The sequence below is a fragment of the Triturus cristatus genome, chromosome 7 (genome assembly GCF_964204655.1).
Source record: "Triturus cristatus chromosome 7, aTriCri1.1, whole genome shotgun sequence".
Lineage (NCBI taxonomy): Eukaryota > Metazoa > Chordata > Amphibia > Caudata > Salamandridae > Triturus > Triturus cristatus.
The window spans coordinates 601305421-601329553 of record NC_140590.1 but is presented as its reverse complement, the minus strand read 5'-3'; the positions used below and the strand labels follow the sequence as shown (position 1 = coordinate 601329553).

The following is a 24133-nucleotide window of genomic DNA, read 5'->3' as shown; positions in this document are numbered from 1 at the left end:
ATTGATTAAATTCCTGGTGCTATGTTTATTTATACTTATGTACTTTCATTCATTGCTGTCTAGATATGTTGTTTTTTCATATATACAGAATTGATCCATTGTATCATGGTGACTGCAAGTAAATATAATGTAATCTAGGGCTTGTAGGCTACCACAAGAAGCGACAAATTGGTCCCGCAGTGGCCCACCCAAATGCACCCTTGGCCCACCCAACTAAAAATTCCTGGAGCCGGGCCTGAATTTCGACAACTTTTTGAACAAAGGCACCTTCAAATTACAAAAAAAAGTAGGGTGAACTAGTGCCTAATGTACACTATAGCAAGGGCCACTGGAATTTGGCAATTCTGCTGCTACCGCTCATTTCATTAAGTAAGGAATTTGCCACATAGTCCATCATCTGCTGCATAACCTGCATATTTTTTAAACAAATTGTTTCTAGCGCCAACGTTTCAGAAGTTATTAAAAATGTGGGATATGTGTTTGCACGCATTGGAAGATGCATCGTAAAGGTTAACCGGTCATCTTTCAGTTGCTTATTCATGGATTTGGCTGCTAAACTGATGCTAATGAGGTGAAATCTTTGCCCTTGCCGTATTACCATGTGTGAAAAATGACAAACTAATAAAGTAATGCTATCAAAAATGTGCTGCATTATGCAGAATTATTTGCCTTTTCTTACCTCATAATTTAGTCAGCGTTGCCATATAATTTGATGCTCCCCTGCTGCATAATTCCAGTGGCCCTGACCATAACATGCTGGGATCAAACGTTTTGTTTTTAATTGAGGAGAAGAATTATTATTCCTGTCGGATGGATTTATAAACACTGCAAGTTCCTAAAAAGCCCTAAATTCCCCTAGACCCTGAATACATTCACTAACTCGCTGTTCAGATGCAGAGAGGGCCTCTGCCAGCATCGTGGTATTAAAAGAAGGAGCTTAAGTTATTAAACTGAGCAGCTTTAATCAACCAGTTCAGAGAAATGCAGTGCTTCAGGGGTGGGGAGGATTAGTAGTATTTTTACCGCAAAGCCAATCCATCTCACCCGAGCAGTGCCGCGCTGCTCGCTGCCTCCCCGGGTGTTCGAGGCGCTTCAGGCTGTGCTTCACTTCAATAGCATGGGATCAAATGGAGTTTTACCTGGAGATCGACCCTGTCACCTTAAACCTCATCATTCTGGTCGCTAGTTACGTCATCCTGCTGCTGCTCTTCCTGATTTCCTGCGTGCTCTACGACTGCAGAGGGCGAGACCCCAGCAAGGAGTACGCCCCGGAAACCCCACCGGCCAGCAGGTCGCCCATCCGACTGGTGGTGATGCAGCAGGGCTCGGCCTGCAACCACTGGGGGAAGGGACTGGTGCCAGCCTACACTGACCCGTCCGAGCTGATGGACAAGCGGAGCACTATGGTGTGAGGGGAATGCCTCCGCCGCGGAGGGCCACACACCGTGTGCAGGCCGGCTTTTTGCACGGGTTCATTCCCGCTTTAAGAAGCCTCGAGCACCCGAGTAAGTACCAATGATTGTTTTTCATTAGCATCTCTAGGGTGGGTGGACATGTGATGGCTTTACATTGTCAATACTAATAGATTAGTTATAGGAACTGAACCCATGGGGTAATGCCCTAGTAATAATCGGCAAAGAAGTTCTGAAAATGTATCAATCACGTCTTGAATCACTCTGAGGTCAACAGTGTTACAGACTTTGGCACACCTGCAAGTCCGTGTGATATTCACAAATGGCAATGCATGTGGCTGTACAATGACACATGCCTGCCGCTGCCTAATTAATCACGTTCTGCTGCAGAGAATGATGCGGCTGAGAGTATACCTGGCGTACTTGGAATGTTATGTGGTACTTATAAGCACGCTGATTTACAGGTATCGTATTTAAGGCCCCCAGATATACCTTGAGATACCCAGTAAAACACAGCGTAATACATGAATCCAGAACTGCTTTTAAACACAGCACACATTTCACAAAAAAAGGTGACCTCTACGCTCTACTGCCAAGTTGGCTTCTCCTGCAAACGTTTAATTTGTAAGTTATAATAAAGTACAAATATATAGTACAATCGATTCAAACGACTATGGTTAAGTTTTACAGCAAAAGTTGATGTTTGTACAGTGCTAAAACCACTTTGTGTCGATTCCCTGTTCATTCGTGGAAGGAGGTCGGTGTTTGGGGTCGGGCAGCACAAAACCTATAGGTTTTGTGGCAAATCCATATGTAGTAAAGTAACATAGCCCAATTTTGTTACCAAATCGTAAAACCAAAGCAGTGTATTGTGTGATGTACATACTTGTAACACATGGGTTTAGCTCTAAAGCATATATTTGACATCTTTCCTCCGTTTGTTGTCTACACTAGATAATTTGAACTGGAGGGTGTACCTCAAGTACAAATCCTATGCTAGCCTTTTCATTGTGAGGCTGAGCATCACACAGAATAGCCATTTTCTGCAAGAATGATGTTGATGCCATCATTGGCAGGCAACAACCCCAAACCCAAATGCTATTTAATACAGCACTATTACCACCTAAACATGAAACGATATGTTGGACCCCATTTGGGGGTGCCACAAATCAAGCAGCAGCTACTGGGCTACAGCCATGGGGGGCTGGGGTCATTTGCCTCTTATTTCCGTCCTTGTATGACTCTGAAAACCCAGCCAAATACAATCCTTTCACCCCTTGACTCTCAGTTATAGTGATAGTGAGCAGTCACACGCGTGTCAGGGAGATGAGTGTAGCGGTACATCAGACTCAAGACTCAACAGACACACAACAGTACAACAACTGATTGTACAACCCAAAGTTTATCTTTGTAAAAAGAAAATATGTTAATACACAGTTAAACGTAATACCACACAAACGTATTAGCTACTCAGAGTCGCTTGTGGATGGTTATGCCCCCTTGGGGAAGATGCCTTTCTCTGCCTCCTTCCACCTTCCCCTTATCTAAAGGTACCCCTGTGTTGGCTTCAGCACAGGAGCCTCCCCACCCCAGGTCTGGTAGGCAATCACAGAACTTAGTCCCTTACTGTTAGTTTCACCTTTATTCAAGGATCACATAGGCCTCGCATTGCTTCCTGCTCCTTTATCTTGGCTTTTCCATGGTCAGGCAATCAGGTGCCAGCTGCCAGTGTGTGATGCCACCGCACCCCTCTGCAGCACAGATGCAGCCTGCAGCAGGGTCCAGAGTCTGCAGCAGCTATCCTCAATTGGAGGGCCTCTACTGGGCACTTAGTCATTTGATGGGCTCAAATGTTGCATCAGGGCCTCCTCCTAGACTGAAGTGAATAGGATGAGTTAGCAGCTTGGCCCTCCCTGGTCGATGACGCAATACAGTTAACTTCTGGGCGCAGGTTCCGGGATCGCAGCTGAGTCACTTCATGGCACTGCAACAGCGGCAGATGAGTTCCACTCCTCAGCAGCCACACAGCGACACGGGCACACTCTGGCAAGTGCTTCAAGGCAGCACTTTTTTTCTCAAGGAGTAGTCCATGTGGCCCCACAATTGGCAAGTGCCACACGGGCAGTCATCATGCAAGTCTGTTCCGTCACTTTTGGGACACGTTCCATGGTCTTACCAAGGTCATTTCTACAGCTCCACAGACCGCTTGGGCACATCGTGGAGCAAGTGCCACGGCTGCAAGAGCAAAAATTCTAGCTTGGTGTGTATTTCAACTTGGTAGTATTCTTTTCTTCAGCAGTGCCGGCCACTTGGGCACATCGTGGAGCAAGTGCCACGGCTGCAAGAGCAAAGATTCTAGCTTGGTGTGTATTTCAACTTGGTAGTATTCTTTTCTTCAGCAGTGCAGGCCACTTGGGAATATAGTGGAGCAAGTGCCACGGCTGCAAGAGCAAAGATTCTAGCTTGGTGTGTATTTCAACTTGGCAGTATTCTTTTCTTCAGCAGTGCCGGCCACTTGGGCACATCGTGGAGCAAGTGCCACGGCTGCAAGAGCAAAGATTCTAGCTTGGTGTGTATTTCAACTTGGTAGTATTCTTTTCTTCAGCAGTGCAGGCCACTTGGGAATATAGTGGAGCAGTGCCTTCACTGCAACAGCACAGTTGACAGGGTAATTCGCTTGGCAGAACTTCCAGTATGACAGTGATGACCGTTTCCGAGCTTAGAGCATACAAAACTTGCTTCCATGAGTCTCTGTCAGAAGGACCCACATGGGGTCACTGCTCTTGCCTACACCAGTAGACCATTACTCCTGCACCTGTTGGTTCATTCTTTTGTTATTCCTAAGGAATGACCCTCCTGGCGTTTCAGAACAAGGAACAGTTCTGCTTTCAGGTCAGACTCCAGGTGTTTTCTCCTCACCTCTGGAAAGCTGGCTGTCAGGCAGGCACAGTAGTGCCCTGGGTACCCTGTGAAGCCCCCCAAGTGATTGAAGAGAACATGGAACTGGAACAACAAATGGGTCACCAGTTTCTAGGCTGACTCAGGTACATCAGACAGGGTGTGTGTATTCTCTGTCTGCATTTTCAGAACCAACTTGAGGTAGTTCTTCTTTCCTGTGTCCTTCTCAGGGTGTTTCAGAGACTCAGCCTTTGTATAGAGCACTCTTTCCCGAACTGTGGGCCGAAACCCACTGGTGGGCCGAGAGCTTATTTTGGGCGGGTCACAAAAGTCAGAACAATAAATAAAGATGCCTTTGACTTCTGTGTTTAGCTTGTCACATTTGCCATGATTCAAAGACAGAGGTCAAATGTCTGGCTGTTTTATTCTTTTTTACATTGGAATAAGTGTTTACATTTCTTTTTCTGACTGTAAAGTGAGAGGAGTTTCTAAAATGAATTGTGTGACAATTTGGGATACTGTTTTTGCAGCACACAAAAAATGTAAATAACTAAATGAACTGTATGCATCCTACAGCTAGGAAAGCGAAAATGAAGCACGATTTTAATATGATCAAAAAATCGAGATACTCGGTGATGAACAAATGTTGAATATACACAGAAACCAGATTTCTACACATTCTCATTTGTGTGCTTTAAAGTTTTATCAGTAAAACTGTATGTCTGTGCAAAGTTAGTGGCTATTTCAATGGATAATGTGTTGTCTGTAAATAATAATGCCCTTCCACATTATGGTTTAGTTACATTCAAAATCGCCCCCTCCTCATGTCCATTAAAGGTAGAGGGGTCAGAAAAATGTGTTATTCTAGAAAGTGGGTCATGGTTCTTATAAGTTTGAGAATCACTGGCCTAGAGTGATGCCCCTTGCAATAGGGTTGCTTCCAGACAAGGGCACCCTTTGAGATGGTCAAAGAGGTATGAGCAGTCTGCACCTAGCCAACAAAGCAATATCTAATAGCGATCAGGGAGTGAAACTAAGTGCTGACCCCTTTCTAAAGGTCCTCTCCCACCAGTCCAAGGAATGTCAGCATACACTTTCACTGTCTGGGGGAGTAATCTCACCACCATCATGAGCACACGTGAGTGCCAGGGGCTACCAAAACTGAACTCACAGACGTCCCTTATTCTGGATCAGGCATAGAAGTATAAAGGGTTTACCACGCAAAAATACACGCAGATAAATACACATGAATATGCTAGCCTTAGGATATCAGCACAATGATCTGGATATCCAGGTACACCTTGAGCAGTGGAGCTTTACACTAGTGGGCCAGCAGGCCACCATCCTTGTGATGCATATTAAAAGATCTGGTCATACTAAGAACACTACAAAAACATGGTATGCTGCTACTACTATACTACACATGTGAACCGCCGACAGGGCAGCAGTCCTCTGTCTGTTTGGAGAACGTGCTTGGTAACCTCTCCAGTTCCATGATACATCCAGGCCAAGAAACTTATCAAGGGAAAGGCCTAGGCCTTTGCACATGTCCTAGATAAGGGTAATTCGAGTTCCAAATCCAATAACAAGGATACAAGATACTTGCAGTTGGGTACTCAGGAAAAGGGACATGACTGTACACCATGTATGGGACATTGCCGTACCACAAAAGGCAATGTTTGCAGTTCTTTTAAAAAAATGTAATTGATGCTACATCTAAATCAATCTCTGCAGTGTATGGCTGCTTTCTAAATGAAAGGTTTCCACTTTTGGATTAGTCATGCTTCCACTGTTGCAAGATGTGTCTTTAAATGAATAAGGTACAATGATATTCCAGTGGATGTGGTGAATTTCTACAGATTTTTACCCAGCCATGTGTCTTTAGAGAAGTGAAACATTTGAGATTTTGGAGGTCTGTCTGCTAATTTTTAGGTTGTGGCTATAGACAGATTTATGTGTCTGTTGTATTACTTCCTCTATGGTACATATACATATAGTAGTAGGCTTTGAGTCAGCTCCTTTCTTGTCTTTTTTGGTCCATCTCAGGTGTTTGTTCTTTAGTCAACAGCTTTACTCCCTTATCTTATGTTTGTCCCACCCAGGAGCACTTCGGTATCACAGTGTTCTGACTGAATAGGTTGCATCTATACAGTGTTGACTTGAGGGAACTCTATACGGAAGTGCTACAGACAGGAATAGCCTTCTATGGCAGATACTTGTTAACAATTCTTTAACATTTATATGGGTCTGCCTCTATGTCAGGATTCACAGGCTTTCTCCTCTATCTCAGTTCTCGACTCCAGATTTGATGGCTTTTCTTCATGTTCTTGTGCTTGTCCTGCTCAAGGAGTGTTTGGGTGTCACCATAATTCATTGAATGAGATGTATTCTTCCACTGCTGATGACAGGGAATTATTTTTCTGTGTGCATCTTTCTGTAGTATTTGAGTTTTAGCACTCGATGGAATCAAATGGCTCTTCTCTTTTGTCCTATGCATGCACAACTGCCTGCTCCCTCCCTGCCTTTCTGTCAAGCTTTGCTCCCTTTCTTTCGATTGTTTGAAACAAAGCTGTATGTTTTCCCACTGACTTCACCTGTTAGACATTCTTTCTGTCATTTTAATTCTTGTGACTTGTTGATGGTCTTTGCATTTTCCTCACTCAAGCTGTGAGTTACTTTCATTGAGTCAGCGGGTAATAACTGGAAATCGAGTGCTTTCCTTCCCTAGAGGGAGCTTGCTGAGCTATCATGGGTTTCATGAACACAGGCTGTTGTACTATATTTGATGAGGTAGTTATAAGTGTCTTCATGACCTACTTGATGTTTTAGAAAATGAAAGCACACACCTCTATCTATTTCTTGGCCGTCCATCTGAAAGGATGAGCTGCCTGTGAACTTCCAACGCTCCATTCCACTCTATCCTCCACAGTGGCCACCCTCTTAATCGCCACCGCCATGTCCTGCAGATGACTCATTCGGGCATCTGTAAAGCCACAATGGATGAGTAAGGCACCTTACTACCACCGCACAGTTCCCCACCTCGACTTTCAGCTCCAGATATAAGATCCATCATGTGCAAACTGACGCGGGACACTCTGACTTCGTTCGCGATGTATGGTCTACCTCAGAGGGCCAGGTTGCACTCACTGTGTCCTAGGATGGCGCCAGGAGATTGTGCGATGCTACTGCAGGTACCATCCCCCATCCCTTCAGGGGACACAGAAAGGGTGTTCTGAGTGTTGCTGATAACCGTCCAGCTGTTTCTGGCTCCTATGACTCGACCATCAAGTTGTGGAACACACTGATAGTCTGCAAGCACACCAGAGAGCAAGTTCGAGCGGTTTGTCTGTCTCTTACACACCGAAGGGTAGCAACACCATCATTGAATCTTGAGACCAGCGCAAGATGGTTAAGGTGTGGAACTTGGCTACCTACAAACGGAAGACCAACGTCATAGGACACACTGGTCTCCTGATCACCATCAGTGTCTGCCCTGGCAGCTCTCACTGTGCCTGTGGAGGGAAGATCTGAGTATGGGATGAACTCGTGTACACCCTACATGATGGCCACACAGTCAGTCCCACAGCACAAAGCAGCCACAATTAGTTGTGTGTGGCCACTGGTCTGACCATCAATATTTGAACCTAGAGGAGAAGATTTGTGTGGATGAAGTGAAGTCGGAAAAGATGAGCAACAGTAAAAAACAAACAAGCATTGGCATAGCCAATAGGTCTCACCTTTGAGACCTTATAAGTGTTTAGCCATGCAACAGTTGCATAACTAAACACTTATAAGGTCCCAAAAGCGAGACCTATTGGCTATGCCAATGCTTGTTTTAACTGCTTCAATCTATTGAAGCCTCACAGAGAACATCAAAGCGGCCGCGCGGCCGCGAAAGTTAATTGCGGTCAAGCGCGGCACGCGCGCCCGCGCACATGCACTGTAGCTCTAGGCTGGCCCGGTAGCACTTTTTGGAGCCCTCACAAAATGTCTCGTCAGACCAGCGCATGCGCTGTGTCAGGCGAGACCTAAAAGGAAGCAATTAAACAAAAAAAAAAGAATATGAACCATACCGCAATCATGTTCGGATACAGGAAACAAAGGAACAGCGTATGTTCCCTGCGTGACAGAGCTCAGCAGATCAAAGGAGTGACAAAGGTGACTTGTGTGGGGGTGACACCAGTGGCACAATCTGTGCCTGTTTATTGGAGTTGTGGCAGTTGGAGTTATGTTTTGTTTCTACAATATTTGCACTTTTGCTTCTTCTCTCGTATTTGGCAGTTTAAAAATTGAGCTCTCTCACTTCACAAAATTACACAGGGTCATTATTATTTATGCTCCAACAACCTAAAAACATCACCTTCAGAGCGTGGTCTCGGCGGAGAGTTTCCAAACTTTGGTATAATGAGTCTTTTGAAAATGCCCACACAGTTTGCACGAGGGCGGCCACAAAGACCTGGCGACCCGGGACTGCTGTTATTTACGCACCGCCAGCAGGTCTCCCTTCACCAAATGCTACATTTGTAAACATGGAAAAATAGCAGGAGGCGAGAGGCTTCCAGGATCAGATCGCCCTTGCTTCCTTCGTTTCCTGTTGCTTTCCATGTGGAGTCGACTCCAGGAAAAGCCCTGCTGCCCCACTTTCAGTGTTCATACTACAGATAGTAGTAAAGGCTCCTTCTAAATTAAATTTTCTTTTTTTATAAATCTTTTTAATAAACCAAAACTCAGGCTTCGACCATCACATGACAAAAACATGTTTGAGTAACAATGCTTATGCAATGGGCCCCATCAGAGCACACTACTCCTCTGCACTGTGCGTGATCTTACATACGGCGCTATTACGGCCAAGCACAACCGTGCTTTCGTTGTATCTCTCCTACACCCCCATCCTGTTGTCCCTCCTACAGTTCTCTAATCCCTTTACCCTCTGTACGTTCTCCATGCCCCAACACCTATTCCCGTTTTTTAGGGCACCCTCTTGCTTTGTAGACCTCACGTTCCGTCCTCTGGCACCAGTACAGGTCCATCTCCCAGTCAGTGTCTACCAGAGTAGCAGTGGCCCCCCACGCCCTCGGGATATTGTGCTTAGCAACTCCAGCTGCCAGTTTCAGCCAAGTTTCAGTGTACCCAGACCAATCCTGCTCCCCTTTTATTCCCAGAAGTAGCCATTTTGCATCTAGCGGGACTTCCATCGCTACAATCCTGGTCATTGTCGCAGTCACCCTTGCCCATTATCTCTGTATCAAGGGGCAGTCCCACAGGGTATGAATAAAGTACCCTTCGCTCCAACACCCTCTCCTGCACAGCTGGGACTCCGCTCTTTATTCTGTGCATGAATGCTTGTGCATAATAAACCCTGTGGAGTATTTTAAATTGGACTAGCCGGAATCGCACCCCGATAGCCACCGCATGAGGATCCTGAAGGGCCTCCACCCAGTTATTATCTTCTAGAACCACCCAAGTCTTCCTCCCATGCAGATCTCAGGGAGCCCAGTAGATTGGGGGAATCATTTTCCTATAGATTAATGACACTCCTTTGTGCGATAGAATCTCGGTCAGTATCTGGTCCTGCAGCGGTGAGGACTCAGGCAATTGTTCCCCCTCCATCTGATGGCATCGCAGAGCGTACCTTAGGTGTAAATACCAGAATCGCTCAGTCTCCGCCAGGTTGAATTCCCTATAGAGGTCAGCAAATGGTATGTGGGCCGAATTCCTCGAAATATCCTCCAGATGTACTACACCTATGAGCTCCCACCTCCAGAAACCTGTCAGCCCCCCTATTTCAGATAGCAGTGTGCTGTACTAAAGTGGTGACTGACCGGTGAGCTTCCCCTTCCAACCTAAAAGTCGGGTGGCCTCCTTCCACACATTGACTACTACTTGTATATGGCATGGCCGGCAGCCATCTCCCACTGAACCGTATAGGAGCCCTTCCATACCCGCCCCGACCAATGGCCTCCCTGTCCACCCTGTATGCTGGTTCTTGATGGTCGGCAAACACCCAGTCGTTCACGACCAGGAGTTGGGAGGCCCAATAGTATTTTACAACATCAGGGACCATCAGTCCTCCATCGTATACCCCTCGCTGTAGTTTAGTGGATGCTAACCGCTTACGAACCCTCCTGATCAATGCACCTAAATACTGCCGGTGGAATCCGGTAAGGTGTATTCTGCATGATATAGAGCGTCTCGGCAGGCTCATCATCTTAAAAAGGGCTGCTCTACCTATTAGTATCAGTGGCAGAGATCTCCATTGTGTTGCATCTCCTCCAAGCCTTTCCAATTGTGGCGCAATGTTCTTCCTAACGAACTCCAGTGGGTCCCGCGGTATATAAATCCCTACATACCGGAACCCCTCCCAGCACACCGGGGCTAGACAGTCCAGAGGCAGGGAGCCTCCCTGGACAGAGGGAATACCACGGACATGGACCAATTGATCGTATACCCAGAGTGATCACCAAAAATATGAAACTCCTGCATAACCCGGAAAATGGAAAAGTGAGGGCGTGCAATGTACAAGAGAGCATCAGCTGCGTAATGGGAGATCCGTTCCTCCCATTCCCCTGGGGCCTCTATACCCCAGATCAATGGGTCCAGTCGAATCCATGTCACCAGGGGTCCAAGTACCAATGCAAACATCATTAGAGACAACGGGCACCCCTGTCTCATACACCTCCGGTGTTCAAAGCTCTGTGACACCGTGCAATTCACCATGACTCTGGCCATAGGAGCCCGGTAGAGCAATCCAACCCACACCCTAAATTTAGGGCCACAGCAGAGCCTCTCCAGCACCGGGAACATGTAATTCCACTCCACTGAGTCGAATGGCATTCTTGCATATAATGCCATTGCCACTGTCTGCGCCTCCCTTTCCGACCCAGTGAGGTGTAGCACCCCATATAGGAACATCAGGTTGAGCCGAGCACTTCTTTTAGGGGTACGAACCCCGACTGATCAGGGTGGACAAGTGAGGGCAGGGTCCCCAGCAGTCTGATAGCCAGGGCCCTGGCCAACACTTTGTGCCTCCACATTCAGCAACGATATCGGTCGGTACGACCTACAGTCAGTGGGGGGCTTACCCTCCTTTGGTATGACCACAATTGTAGCTGTTCTTTGATCAATCGGGAGGCACCCTGTGGAGTTAGCTTCTTGGAACATTGCTAGCATTGGCCCAACACCCACTCTAGTTAAACCCTTGTACAATTCGACCAGTAGGCCATTAGGACCTTGTGCCTTACCCTACTGAAGCTCAGTCAGTGCTATTGCTATTTCCTCCTTGCTTAACCTAAAAGAAAAAAGTACAAGCAGTGGAAGACAAAAGTAATACATCCATGCTCGACGGGGGGACAAACACAAAAATGGGAAGTAAAGCCCACACAAACCAACGAATAAGGAGCAAGCAAATGAGAGTGACACTAAAGTCAGCCAATAGTAAGCAATTGGCAGGCTCTAAGCCCACTATAAGATGAAAATACGCCTCGCAACAGAGAGCGCATGTGCTGTCTATTAGGCAAGACCTAAAAAGGTTATTCGGGTCTCAGCTGCAAAGTTATCCAGGTGCATGCATGGCTAGCTGCACCAGTCCAGGTTTTTAATTTCCATTCAACGACTTGCACTCCTTTTATAGTGGGGGAAATAAGGCTACAAGTCCCAGAAGTCAGAGAAAGAAACATGGCCTGCAGCAGCTAATGATGCATGAAAATAGGAAAGATAGCAGGGCTGTGACCAATTTTCTCTTATTTAAAAGGAATAAATATTTTCTTCTAACTAGCAATGAGCAACCGATGACCTCTTGACAAACAAACAAGCACTGGCAAAGACAAAAGTCCTGGTGGTGTATGCCAGTCTTTTGGTAATTCTTGTTTTATTTTAGCACGATTTTTGGAAAACTTCATTGTTCAGGAAGCTACCAGGTATTTGTCAAGCTGAAATTTTTTTGGGACAAAAAGCATATGTTTTTAGTCCCAAGATCCACACATTTCCATAGTACTCCATTGGACTAACGACTTTGGATGTGGATGTTCTCATTGTAAAAGGGCAGCATGCTGTAACTCATAGTAAAGTCAGCTAATGGCAGAAGTGGACTGACTCATTGCCCCTTGAAGCATGCTTGACTGGGTTGGAAAAATGTGTGAATGATACAACCACAGACAAATGGATGAAGTGTGGCTGAAAACCCCTATACATAACTAGGCCATATATATAATTACAGTAAAATTAAAAGGTCTTGGCTAACACAGACCTAAAAATGCCAATCTTTCTGCCATTGGCTGCAAGCCTCTTGACTTTGAGAAAGAAAGAAAAAAAGAAAGAAAGAGAGAAACAAACAAAGATACAAAGAAAGAGAAAAAGAAAGAAGGAAAGCAAGAATGGATGGAAGAAATAATAGAAGGACATAATGAAAGTAGGAAAGAAAGAAAAAAGGAAGGAAAAAGAAGGAAAGATGGAAAGAAAGAAGGAAAGATGGAGAGCGAGAAAAATAATGGAAAGAGAGAAAGAAGTAACAAATGCAAGGGAAAGAAAGAAAAAAGAAAGAAAGGCAAGAAAGAAAGAAAGCATGAAAGTAGGAAAGAAAGAAGGAAAAAGGCTAGAAAGATGGAAAGACAGAAAGAATGATAGAAAGAAAGAAGGAAAGAGAGAAGGAAAATGGAAGGAAGGAGAAATGAAAGAAAGAAAAGGAAAGAAAGAAAGGAGGCATGTGTCATGATGCATGCGTTTGGATGTGGCTCCCAATCAAAAATGCATTGCCATTGTAGAGTTGAAATTGTAAATGCTTGTTTCTAGTATAACATAATTCGTTTTTCTGGATTGCTAGACTTATGTATATGGGTTTTTACATGTTAAAGCTAACACATATTTTGAGAATTTCCTGTTGCAGAACGTCTGTTTTTCAACCACTTTATCATTCTTCCTCACCAATAAAATTCGGATTCACCCCATTCTTGTCATCACAGGTAACACTATCTGAGGAGCGATGATGCAATACAGTGGCAACATTTATAACGCCCTTTGTATTCACTTTGTTTTTAGCATTTCCGAAAGAAATATTCCCTCCTTAGATGGTTACTTCTGTCTAACGCACATTGACGCCAGTTGCTAGCTCAACAGGGCCCGGTTACTGAAATGCCTGTCAGGTGATGATCACATTAACTTAAACCGGCAGCAGGGCAGAGGATTACTTACATTCGCCCGTACTGCTGGTAGTTTCTCAGGGTGCTCCGTCATTCCATAATCTTCCCCTCTATAACCATGCGCCGGACAGTAACGCTCTTTAGTCACGTTTCATTTGGTGACGTCATCGGTGCAACACATCTTGCTGTAACTGGTAGAAAAGCAAGCTGTTGAATAATTAAAGTAATAAGTCAGTTACGCCGCATGTCAATTATTGTGTGACGTGCTGAGCAGCTGGCAATATAACTCAATATTAATCACTTGATGAAGTTCTTCCCTTTGGATATTTTGTTGGCATTTTCTGCCCTTTATGAGGGCGGTGCCTCAGTTGATTTCAGAGCATGAACTTTGCACAAGTTGGGTGAACCTACTTCAAATCTTGTTGCTTCAGAAAAAAGTGGTCTGTGAACTTGTGTTGTGAAATTGGGTGACTTACAAAGGATGTGGGGAAACTGAAATACATGTTACACAACTAGGTAATATACTGAGCAATTTGTTCGTCGCTTTGAATCATCCGGTGTGTCTTGGGAGCCACATGTACACGCTCGTCTACACTCTAGAGCCAAGTTAATGGTCTGCTTGGATCAGCGCCAGATGAGGAACGCAGCCATGGTTGGCTGTCACAGGCGCACCTTTTAAAATCTGTTGGTGACGTGCAAGTTCCAGAAAGAACACAATGTTTTCAGTTAAGAACTCAAAAAAAGAACAAAAAAAGACAGTTATATTTTGGAAAAATGCATTTAACCTTTCTATAGTAAGTCTGTTTGGTAGGCGCCATAGAACGTGCGGACGGTATTTATCACATAGTACGCGCACAAAGAAACACTCACTCCCCCTCACTTCCGACACCCCTCATCGCCCACTGGGCCCAAGAATATCCAAACATCGGTTATGTTGTCCAAGGCGTAGATTTTTATTCACATCAAATCATATAAATCTACACAACCACTACGGGAGTAAAGTACTACTTGTAATATATCATGAACCACAGCAACAGACTCACATGTTACCAAGCACTCTGCCTCCAGGATTGTTAAGGCCTGCCATAGGAGTGACTGATAGGTACACATGTGTCTATATATAAGGGTAGATATAGGCATACTATATCTAAGCAAGGGGTGATTACACGACCTTGCCCCAGCTGAGTGATCAGCCAGTTGTGTCTGATTGGAAGGCCAGACCAGGGGTGGCATAATACATGCTGCAGCCCCTGGGAGGCCTAGGGTACACCTATGCCCTGGGTACCTAGGGTACACTGTACAGGGTCCAATAAGGTGATCCTTACCAATTGGGAATGTACCTAGGGTACATGGAGTCCATTTTAAAGAGAGAGCAGACAGCCTGAGACCCTGAATGGCAGGATCTCAGGCCAACTAAGTCGAAAAACCAGCTAGACACTAGGCAAAAAGTTGGGGGTAACCATAGTCAGATATCCACCTTCCTACACTGAGTTTACTCCACCACACACAGCTGAGGGCGTTCTAGGAACCAAGGACATATAACTAGCAGGGTATCGTTTCTTGCTGTTTAAGAGATGAGTTATGAACACATTAGAAAATGGTTCTGTTGAAATGTCAGACACCTGGTCACATGAGTTTTCAGATCTTTGCTACATGGTTTTATGGGTCCTATTAAGCTGGTTTACATGTTGGTTGGTGGATAGGTGTGCAGCCATTAAATGGTGCAGCATTTGTTCCATTTGTTTGTGATGTTCCTTCCTCCGAATCTTCCTGGTCATAACTCAAAACAGTTTACTTGGAAAATCTGTTCGCCTGGTTATCAAACGTCCATCACTTTATTGTCTGTATTGGAAACTCAACTTACATGACTCATTGGATTTGATCACTAAATCCGTGAAACACCTGACTATTATCCTTCCAAGTCATCAACTAGCAAGAATGGTTGTCACTTGACTCCTGTTTCAAAGATATCACCAACAACTTCTCATATCCCTTTTTTAGGCAGATCATTTTTGACTGCTGTTGATCTCTAATGCTTTCTCTTATAATCACAGAAGCCTTACAACATACTCATAATACTAATTGCCTTCATGATGAGAAGAAGTGTATGCAAGTATTAAAATGAGAGCAAAACCTAGTTCTTCAAGTTGGTGTAGAGGAAGAGACCATCTAATACAACCAAAGATGATTCTGGAAAGACAGTGGATGGAGAATTGAAGGGTTGATATATGGCTTGAAAATTGCCTAAGGGATGATAAAAGGGTTTTACCTTACTTTTAACACAGCTAATGGTGCGTAATATTGTTTTATGAGCAATGAATGGAATAATAAGATTTCTGATTGTTTTTGCTAGTGACAGCTGAGTAAAGTACATGTAGATGTCAAACAATAGCAGTTTTCAGTTGAAAGAGAAGTTGTAGTATACTGTTCCAATGGCCAAAAGTAAGAAACACGTTTCACAGCAGATTGAAGCTACATACAGTGCTAATAAACTGATCTGAACTGAATTAATTATTAAAATCTGAACAAAAGGGATTAAATGAGCGAAGTTAGTTAAACTCTCACTGCACAAACCTGTAGTTAGAAAATCAAGTATAGGCGCAGGAAACAGCATCGGCAAATGGTCTGCATGACAAAAATGAGAAGGCACAAAACAATCTGCTATACAGATCTCAGTGACTAGGAGCTGTGCAATGGATGGAGAAGTAGAAGACAAAGGCAATGATCCCCACAGACCAAACACATTAGAAAAGCCCAAAATTCCCACCAATTTAATGTGAGATGTCACCATAATCAGTTGCATACAGCTCACAGGGCCTATAGGTGAATAAGAGAACTACAGCAGAGCAGTTGATTGTTGGAGGTGATGGGAAACTTGGTGCAGACATTTTCATGGGGCAACACACAAATTAGCAAACAGACACAGTAATGTTGATCCTGCTCCCAAAGAATGACAATAGTGCACAGGACATCAGAACTGTGTCACTGTGTGATGGAATAACAGTGCATAAATGCCAAAAAACCTTGCATAACACAATAATATCTTTAAAGCATGGTTAATCAAGCTGAACAGTAAGGTGCAACAGTATAATACTTGCATTCATATTGCAAGCATATACAGCATGTAGCACTTACAATTTCTTTGTAAAGAATATTTAGGGCACAATATTTGGCATTCCATATTTTTGTCAACAATATTCTGGCATACAACCAAACACTGTTATCACAGCAAATGCAGCCATGCCACACATCCAATTTCACTGGTTATTGCTAGATATCTTCTGCTTGAATAAGTCTCCTTCAGGCAAGAGCTATTAAAAAATCCTACACGGAAGAAACACAGAAGTTACGTCAAGTACATGTGACCCAGTAATGTAGAAATCAGGTTATTGGTTGAAGGGGGCAATACCGTACACAAGTAACAACCACAATCCTTGACAGGGTCAACCCCAAAAGTCACTAAATTAACCTGTGCTTAACCCTCTGGTAGCGTGGCACAAAAGTAGTCAGGCTTAACTTATCAGGAATGTGCAAAGCAATTATGCAGCACTCGAACAGTAATAATGGGAAAACACAGCACAAAAAAATCCCACACCACTTTAGAAAAATAGAGAAAATTCAAAAATATAAAATGATACCAGAAAAACAAAAATCCCATAAGTACAATTGGAGATATGCAGTTTTAAAGTTCTAGCACTCGTCGTTATCTGGTCGTACCAGACCGGGGGGAAATCAGAATCTCAGGCTGACCGCGATGGATATTGGGTCGGATACAGGGATGAGTTTAGACCCAGTGAAAAAGTAAATTTCTCAAAGTCTGGTGTGAAGAGTTCTGCTAATGGTGGAGGAGGTAGCAAGGAGCAGGGATAACGTTGCAGATGGTTGTGATGTAGCACGAAGAGCAGGCCTGGCATTGCGGACAGACATCGATGTAGCATGAAGATCCAGTCGGGCATCACAGATGGTCATTGCTGGAGCTTCACATTGGCAGTAACCGTGGGCTGTCGTGGCAGTAGCATGAAGTGCTGATCTCATGTTGGCAGTCGTTATGTGTGCCAGAGGTTTGGTGCAATTGGACCCTTTAACAAAGAGTTCAAAACTACAGGATCACTCCATTTCTTTCAGGGTAGTGCACTCTGATGCCAGCCAAAGGGCCAGGACCTGGGGAGGCACATCTTGGGGATCAGCAACTCACACCAGCAGAGGCCAGCAGAACTCTGGCAGATCTAGCTGCAGGTCCAGTTGCAGCAGGTCATCTCTGCAGCTGCAGGGAGGCCTCTAAAGCGTGTTGTGTACCTGTAGCTCACGCAGGAGGTTAACCAATGACCATCAGAGTTACACTGGTTAGCCTGGAATGAAGGCAAGCAGATCCAATTTTCTTTCTCAGACAGGAAGGTAGTCCTTCTAGCTGCAGGGCAGTCCATCTTCGGTAACTTCCACAGGTCCAGGAGTGTTCTTACGAGTGGCTCTGGAGGGCCAATATTTATACCTGGTGCCAGCCCTTGTCTGGGGTGAGTCTCTATCCTACCCCCACATCTGATTCTGGAAAGTTCTTCTTCCCCTGTCCAGGCTCAGAACTGGCTGGAAGAACAAAAGACAGGGCAAGCATAGTGTCAGATTCCTTTGTGTGTGTAGGAGACAACGCCTTTAAAGTGTACATGGAGCTGGGTACAGTCCCTCCCAGTCATCCTACCTGAATGGCCCAGCATGTCCACCCCATAGCCCCCCTTGTGTTGCAGTCTGGAAGCAATATCAAACCCCAACAGCAGAGCCATTCACAGTGTTGTGACCCAGGCCAATGGCAGAAGGCTTTACTATTAAAGAGAAATTTAAATATCAATTAATTTGACGGTAAACAGCATATCTCTATCTGGTATAATCCAAAGGTAGTTTATATGAAATGTAATAAGGTAATCCAGCATTAGTCACTAAGGGAGATAGGCTTTACAGTAGTGAAAAATTACATTAGGAGTTTTTCACTGCTAAGGTGCTTTATAAGCATTAAAAAGAATGTTTAGGCTTGGCAAAAGGTTTATTTTTCCAAGTTGAAATGGTAGTTTAAAACTGCACTACAGATTGCAGTGCCATGCATGAGAATTGTTTTAAAACACTAATTTTGTGATTGGCACAATGGTGCTGTAGGCCCATTAAGCAATAAATTTACAGACCCTGGGTACATGTAGTACCATTTATTAGGGACATACAAGTAAATGAAATGTGCCAATTAGATGTAGAACAACATTACCATGTTTGGAGAAGAGAGCAGAAGCACTGTACCACTGGTTAGCAGGGAAAAAGTGCACAGAGTTCTAATGCCAACAAAAACATGTTCAGCAATAGAAGGAAAAATTGTCGAGGAGAGAGTGCAAAATGGGCGAGGTCCAACAGTGTGGAAATGATATGAAGAATAAACTTCATTAACATCAGACTTACTGTGTTGAGGAATTTGACATTAATGTTTGCTCCCTGGAAATATACACACAATTTCTATTTCTAACCAGAGAAGTCTCTAGACCAGGTGTTTGAAAAATACACTTTTATAGACAGTGCAATTTATAGATAATTTCATTGGAAATGTTCTAGGCATTAACTAATTTGAGCATCCATCCTGTTGTGTACTAGCACTGCTCCAACTATTACCTAAAATGTTGACTAACATGCAAATCCCATAGCTAATCAAGTAGTTTATAGTCTTTCCAAAGCTATTCACGCAAGCAGTAATGGTGCACAGATTATAACACTCCTGGCAAAATAATGTTTGACATCTGGGGTGCTATTTTCAGAACTTCTGTAGCAGTTTGACATCACATGGTGAATTCTTGAGGGATTACCGTACCATATGGACCTACCAGCGCTGCACATTGGACATCTTGGACAACTTGTAGGATCCAAGCCTTATTAAATGGAAACCCCTATCAGTCCATAGAGCCCACTTCACTTCACTAGAGATCCAAGCACCATTAGGTTAGAAAGCTCCTAATGTGCAGAGGTTGTATTACCTGTGCAGCTCTTTATGGAGAGCTCACTCCCTTCATATATTTAAACATTGTTACATACCCAACAGAGACTGTACAATCAATCACCCCGAAGGCACATATGGGTCCAACAGTACAGTTCGCTTTTCACTACTTGTGGTTATTCATAAAAAAGTCTTAGTTATGTACTGCAAACCTTTGTCTGCTATTCAGGCTCTCAGAACATTCCCAAGCCATGCAGTTACCTACGTCTGGGAGTTCTTGTCTGGGCAGATGTGAAAAGGAAGAGTATAGTAGCTGTCTTGCACATTCAGTGGTAACTTCTGGGCTGGGCCACACCAGCCTTAATTGGAACTTGAAGACTTTCAGAATTTAAGCAGAGGAGCTCCCTGAGGCAGTTCTCCTCTTCCATAATTCTGAAAACCCAAGTCTGGATGCAGAATTAACACTTGTAGGGAAGGTGTAGCCTCTGGGCTGATCTCAAACTCATGGCTGACTTCAGCAGTTGCCATCTTGGTTCGATCAGGGTGATCACCTCAGTGTTGAGGGAGCACTTGGGCTTTGATGTCAGCCGCACCAGTCTCTCAATCACGACATTCTGCAGATCACACTTGATATTAGATGTACATAAAAGGTTTGATAAGATTTATGAACAGAAACATTTAGTTAGACCAGATACACCTTGCACCATGGGTTTGCTGCTGGCTTTGGTCCCTGGCAGCTGCTGGCTCTGTTTGGCTATTCCCTATGCCAGAAACATGCCGGCTTCTCTTTCTGGACAGCTTCTCTTCCTGCAGGGTCAGGCACACTCTATCCCTCTTTCAGCATGCAGGCAAGCATCTATGAAGACCCTCTGCCTTTTGAGCAGAAAGTGCAGACTTCAGGTGATGTCTCTCCAGCTATGGGAGACTGCTTGTCATGAAGACACTGGTACTGAACACATGGACTTTCGAGTACTTTATAGAGCACTCCCATCCTTGGTTATGGAGAACTTTGATGTAGAACAAAGGGACATTGCTTGGATCCCATTTTTATACCCATTTTCCATACGGGTGATGTCTAAGATATCAGAACCGGTTTGGGATGGTTCTTTTTCAGATGTCATTTTCAGGCTGACCCTAAGACACCTCCTTTGTTAAGGACGATGGCTCTCACATCAGTAAGCAATGATGCTGGCTCTACAGAGGAATATCCAACACAAGGCCACAATGAAGTGTGACATCTCTACACGTGGCTGCCATCAGCCTTCCTGAAGCAGTAACCAAAGACAGACTAAAGGCTAGGCCATTCCTAGAACTGTCCTCCCCTTCAACAACAGAAACTGCAGCCCTATATCTCACCCTTACCATCTACCAATTGGTGATGCTAACAATGAAGTAATCAGCAGCACATTGTTGAGAAAGGCCTAATTTAATTTGTAAAGGCAGCCGTTTCCATCCTCCTTCACTTCAGAGCCCTGGTCACCATCTTTCAGCCACAGTAACTCAGACAATACATTTCCACTGCCTGAGGAAGCTGTATTCACCCTCCATATTGTGCCATGTTAAACCAGGGAGCACCCAAAATGGACCCCACTGGTGCCAGTATTTAAACTCTCACCACTCTACAGCCACATATGCTTCACACACTCACATACACGTACCTGACTGGCACATAGAGTGTAGGTGCAAGGATCTGTGATTTACATAACAATGGAACATTACACAAGAAGGGTCAGTAGGCCACACTCTCCATCGCCCTAATGATTGACAAAAAGTTGATATGCTGCCCCCACCAATTTGTGCTATACAACCACAATATGGACAGTGGTGTCATACTTGCTATGAAGGAATATCTCAGTGGCCCCTCCATGTCACAGTAAAGGGCAAAGGCCTATGTCTCTGTGCACACTCTAGATCAGCATGACACCAGTGTCAAACAAAAAGGTCAGCATACCAGTTTCACTTGCAGTCTGGCTGTCCGGGCAGGGGTACAAGCCCGTTCACCATGCAGAGGATTTACACATTACCAACAGAGCACATAACAAATTGCAAATGATTACCTAAATGTTTCGTTGGTACAGGAAATGTGTCTTTCATTCCTCAGGTCAGACAACAACATTGTCATGGCTGAGACAGGCTATACTCTCCAGTCATGTATGGGTGGGGAGATGAGTTTCAAAACTTCACATCTATTTCCTGCTCTCTGCTAACAACATATTGACCATCAAAGTCCAGTCAATTCAGACAAACCTTCCATTCCCTCAGAGCATAGATTCAAGACTACCATTTTTAGTTTTCTTTTGTATGGTAATCTACAAAACTCTTGACATGGCTGAGCATCTCTTTCCACTAAATGTATTTTACTGGGCAATTCTACCACAAGTGCATATCATCTACCATCAAGCTACATTGTTTCCAGTAGTTTGTATTTATTCCAGGAAATATCTTTCCCAACCTGTTTGAAGTATTACACCAATTAAACAATGTTTTATATAGTATTTCTCCATTGTGCACTCTGCTGATGATCTTTGGTATCTCATACCACAGCATCTGCAAATAGTCTTCTGTTATTTCTTTCTATAATGCTTAACTCCATGCTTTCATGTAAGCCCACTGAGTTGTGGTTGTCCTGATAGATGTATGCTGGAAATGAGGTCTCTCACTGATTGATATGTTGTGAATAGGTTCTTGAATGCTTTACATCACTTCTGCTTGCCTCACGGATAGTGGAAGATACACCCCAGCATTTTATGTGCAAGTAAGGAAGCCTTTCTAGTTCTCCTATGAAAGATGCATTTTTGCTCAAATGTTTTGCTCTTTTATCAGTTAAGAGGTTTCTCACCCTAGAGAAGTCCTGGCCTTTCCATTTTGCAAACAGATCTTGGGAAATGATTGAAAAACAAATTGGATTTGTATGTACTGAATGGAAAAATAACAGCCTTGGGCTGTGATACATCATCCCAGATATCCATCAGTGGGTGCATGACCTCAGATATAGAAGGCATGGCTGGCCTGTGTTGCTTTGGTAGCCATAACAGATCCCAGGTTGTTAATTCATTCAGGTCCTTTTAATATGCAGTTAGTGATTTTCTGAGAACTTCAATGACACATTGAAGTTTTACATAGCAGTGTTTCCTTGCTGTCAGTTCCTACATAAGAGAAACCATGCCGTCCCTCCCCTCTACCTGTTTGCAGTACATTTCTGAGTGTCTCACCCTGCCCCAGCCTATTTCTGTTTCTCATCAACGTCGTCCACAGCACAGGCAGATTAGTTTGTAATCTCATGTTACTTAAAAGAGTTATTAGCAAAAGGTTATAATTTTCCTATGGTTAGGGGCAGATACATGATGACTGCCAATTTGTTAGATTCTTCTCTGTTATACTTTTTCTTAGTAATTGTGGCCCCACCATATTCCTCTATTCCTAGTAAAAAATCTGTTGTCATCAGATTGCCAATTCGGAGATTCATGCTCAGAACCTTTGTTCTTTCCCCAGGGAACCTGACTTTATCCTTCTTGGAGTTATATTGTAACAATAATGTAAAAGGAAAAAAACACCTGTATGTAATCCCATCTTAATGTCTTGCAGGATAGAATATTCATCAAATTTGTATGCTGTTTGGCCGTTATGCTTCTGCATGATTCTGTCTTTCATGGCAGAGGTGGTCAGTTTTGCAAGTGTATCTCTCAGGCTGGTCCAGGAGGCATTCGTGGAGTGCCAGCTGTGTGGGCTTGTAGTTTTCTTTGTCATCATATGCCGCTGCCTCCTGCAATTTTTTCATTTTCTTGGTTCTTATATTATCTCAGCATGATCTGTCTTCTAGGTCATCACACTTATTTTTCAAGTCTTTGTCTACCAAAATATATTTTGCAGTGGAAAGAACATCATCCAACATCATTCCCACTGAATGACATTTCAATTTTCATGGCAAGCAGTTGCTTGAAAAGATTGCTTAGTTTCTCTTAGCAGCTAAGTAAGACTTCCTTCATCAGAGGGACCTTTTCTGTTTTTTTCAAAGCATTGTGCGGCCCAGTAAAAGTGGTGGGTTGCTCTGATCTCAGCTCCTGGTGTTTCCCCAAGTAGAACTCTGTCTCCAGCAGGATCTAAGGTTGTTATCTTTCTGCATCTGCTTCACTTCTGGGAAAACACTGCTCCCCTGAGATGGTGTACAGTTGCTTGCCCCTATGTTCCACAAAGTTTCACTCTAAACATACCTCTCTAAGGTCTTTGCTTTCATCGGGATACAGAATGGGAAGGGTTTCAAAACACCTCCCCTGCGGAGATGGTGCATGCTATGCTGAAATTAGAGTGAGTGTTACTGTTAGTCTGTGACACAAAACTAGCCAACAGGCCCTCCCCCATATTCTAGTTACCTCCAAGTGTTTTATCTCCTTTCTATGGTCACACTGGACTCTAGGGACATGCCTCTGCACTTATGTGTCAATCACTATATCAAGTTTCCCTTATGAGAGATCGTTGTTCGCCCCTTTTTTCCACGTTTGTTGCAGTGCTGTTGCTGTCAAATAATTAAGGCCCTAATTAGGATGTCGGTTGGTAAGCCTCTGACCGCTCGTTGGAAGTTTACCGACCGACATCATTGGTTTGAATTGCGACCATCATATTTACTGTAAGGCGCTTGGAATTCAAACCGCTGGTCAATCTGGATGGCTGTTGACCAGTCGGAAACTGAACATAATCCCTTAAGAACGGCGTTTCTGCTGTCGGGATTATGA

The 24133-nt window shown here is 44.0% G+C and overlaps 1 protein-coding gene and 1 pseudogene across 3 annotated transcripts in view; both read left to right on the top strand.

Moving 5' to 3' along the window:
* The first annotated feature begins 1067 nt into the window (after nucleotides 1-1067).
* The window catches only part of SMIM36 (small integral membrane protein 36), a 333253-nt gene continuing 310187 nt past the window's right edge, over nucleotides 1068-24133 (top strand). For all 3 annotated transcript variants that reach the window (XM_085617170.1, XM_085617169.1, XM_085617171.1), the window contains exon 1: nucleotides 1068-1505. In XM_085617170.1, the coding sequence (XP_085473296.1) occupies nucleotides 1128-1412 (285 nt within the window). In that variant the 5' untranslated portion in view covers nucleotides 1068-1127 and the 3' untranslated portion in view covers nucleotides 1413-1505. The remainder of the gene's footprint in view (nucleotides 1506-24133) is intronic.
* Nucleotides 5557-8053, top strand: LOC146810189 (small ribosomal subunit protein RACK1-like; annotated as a pseudogene).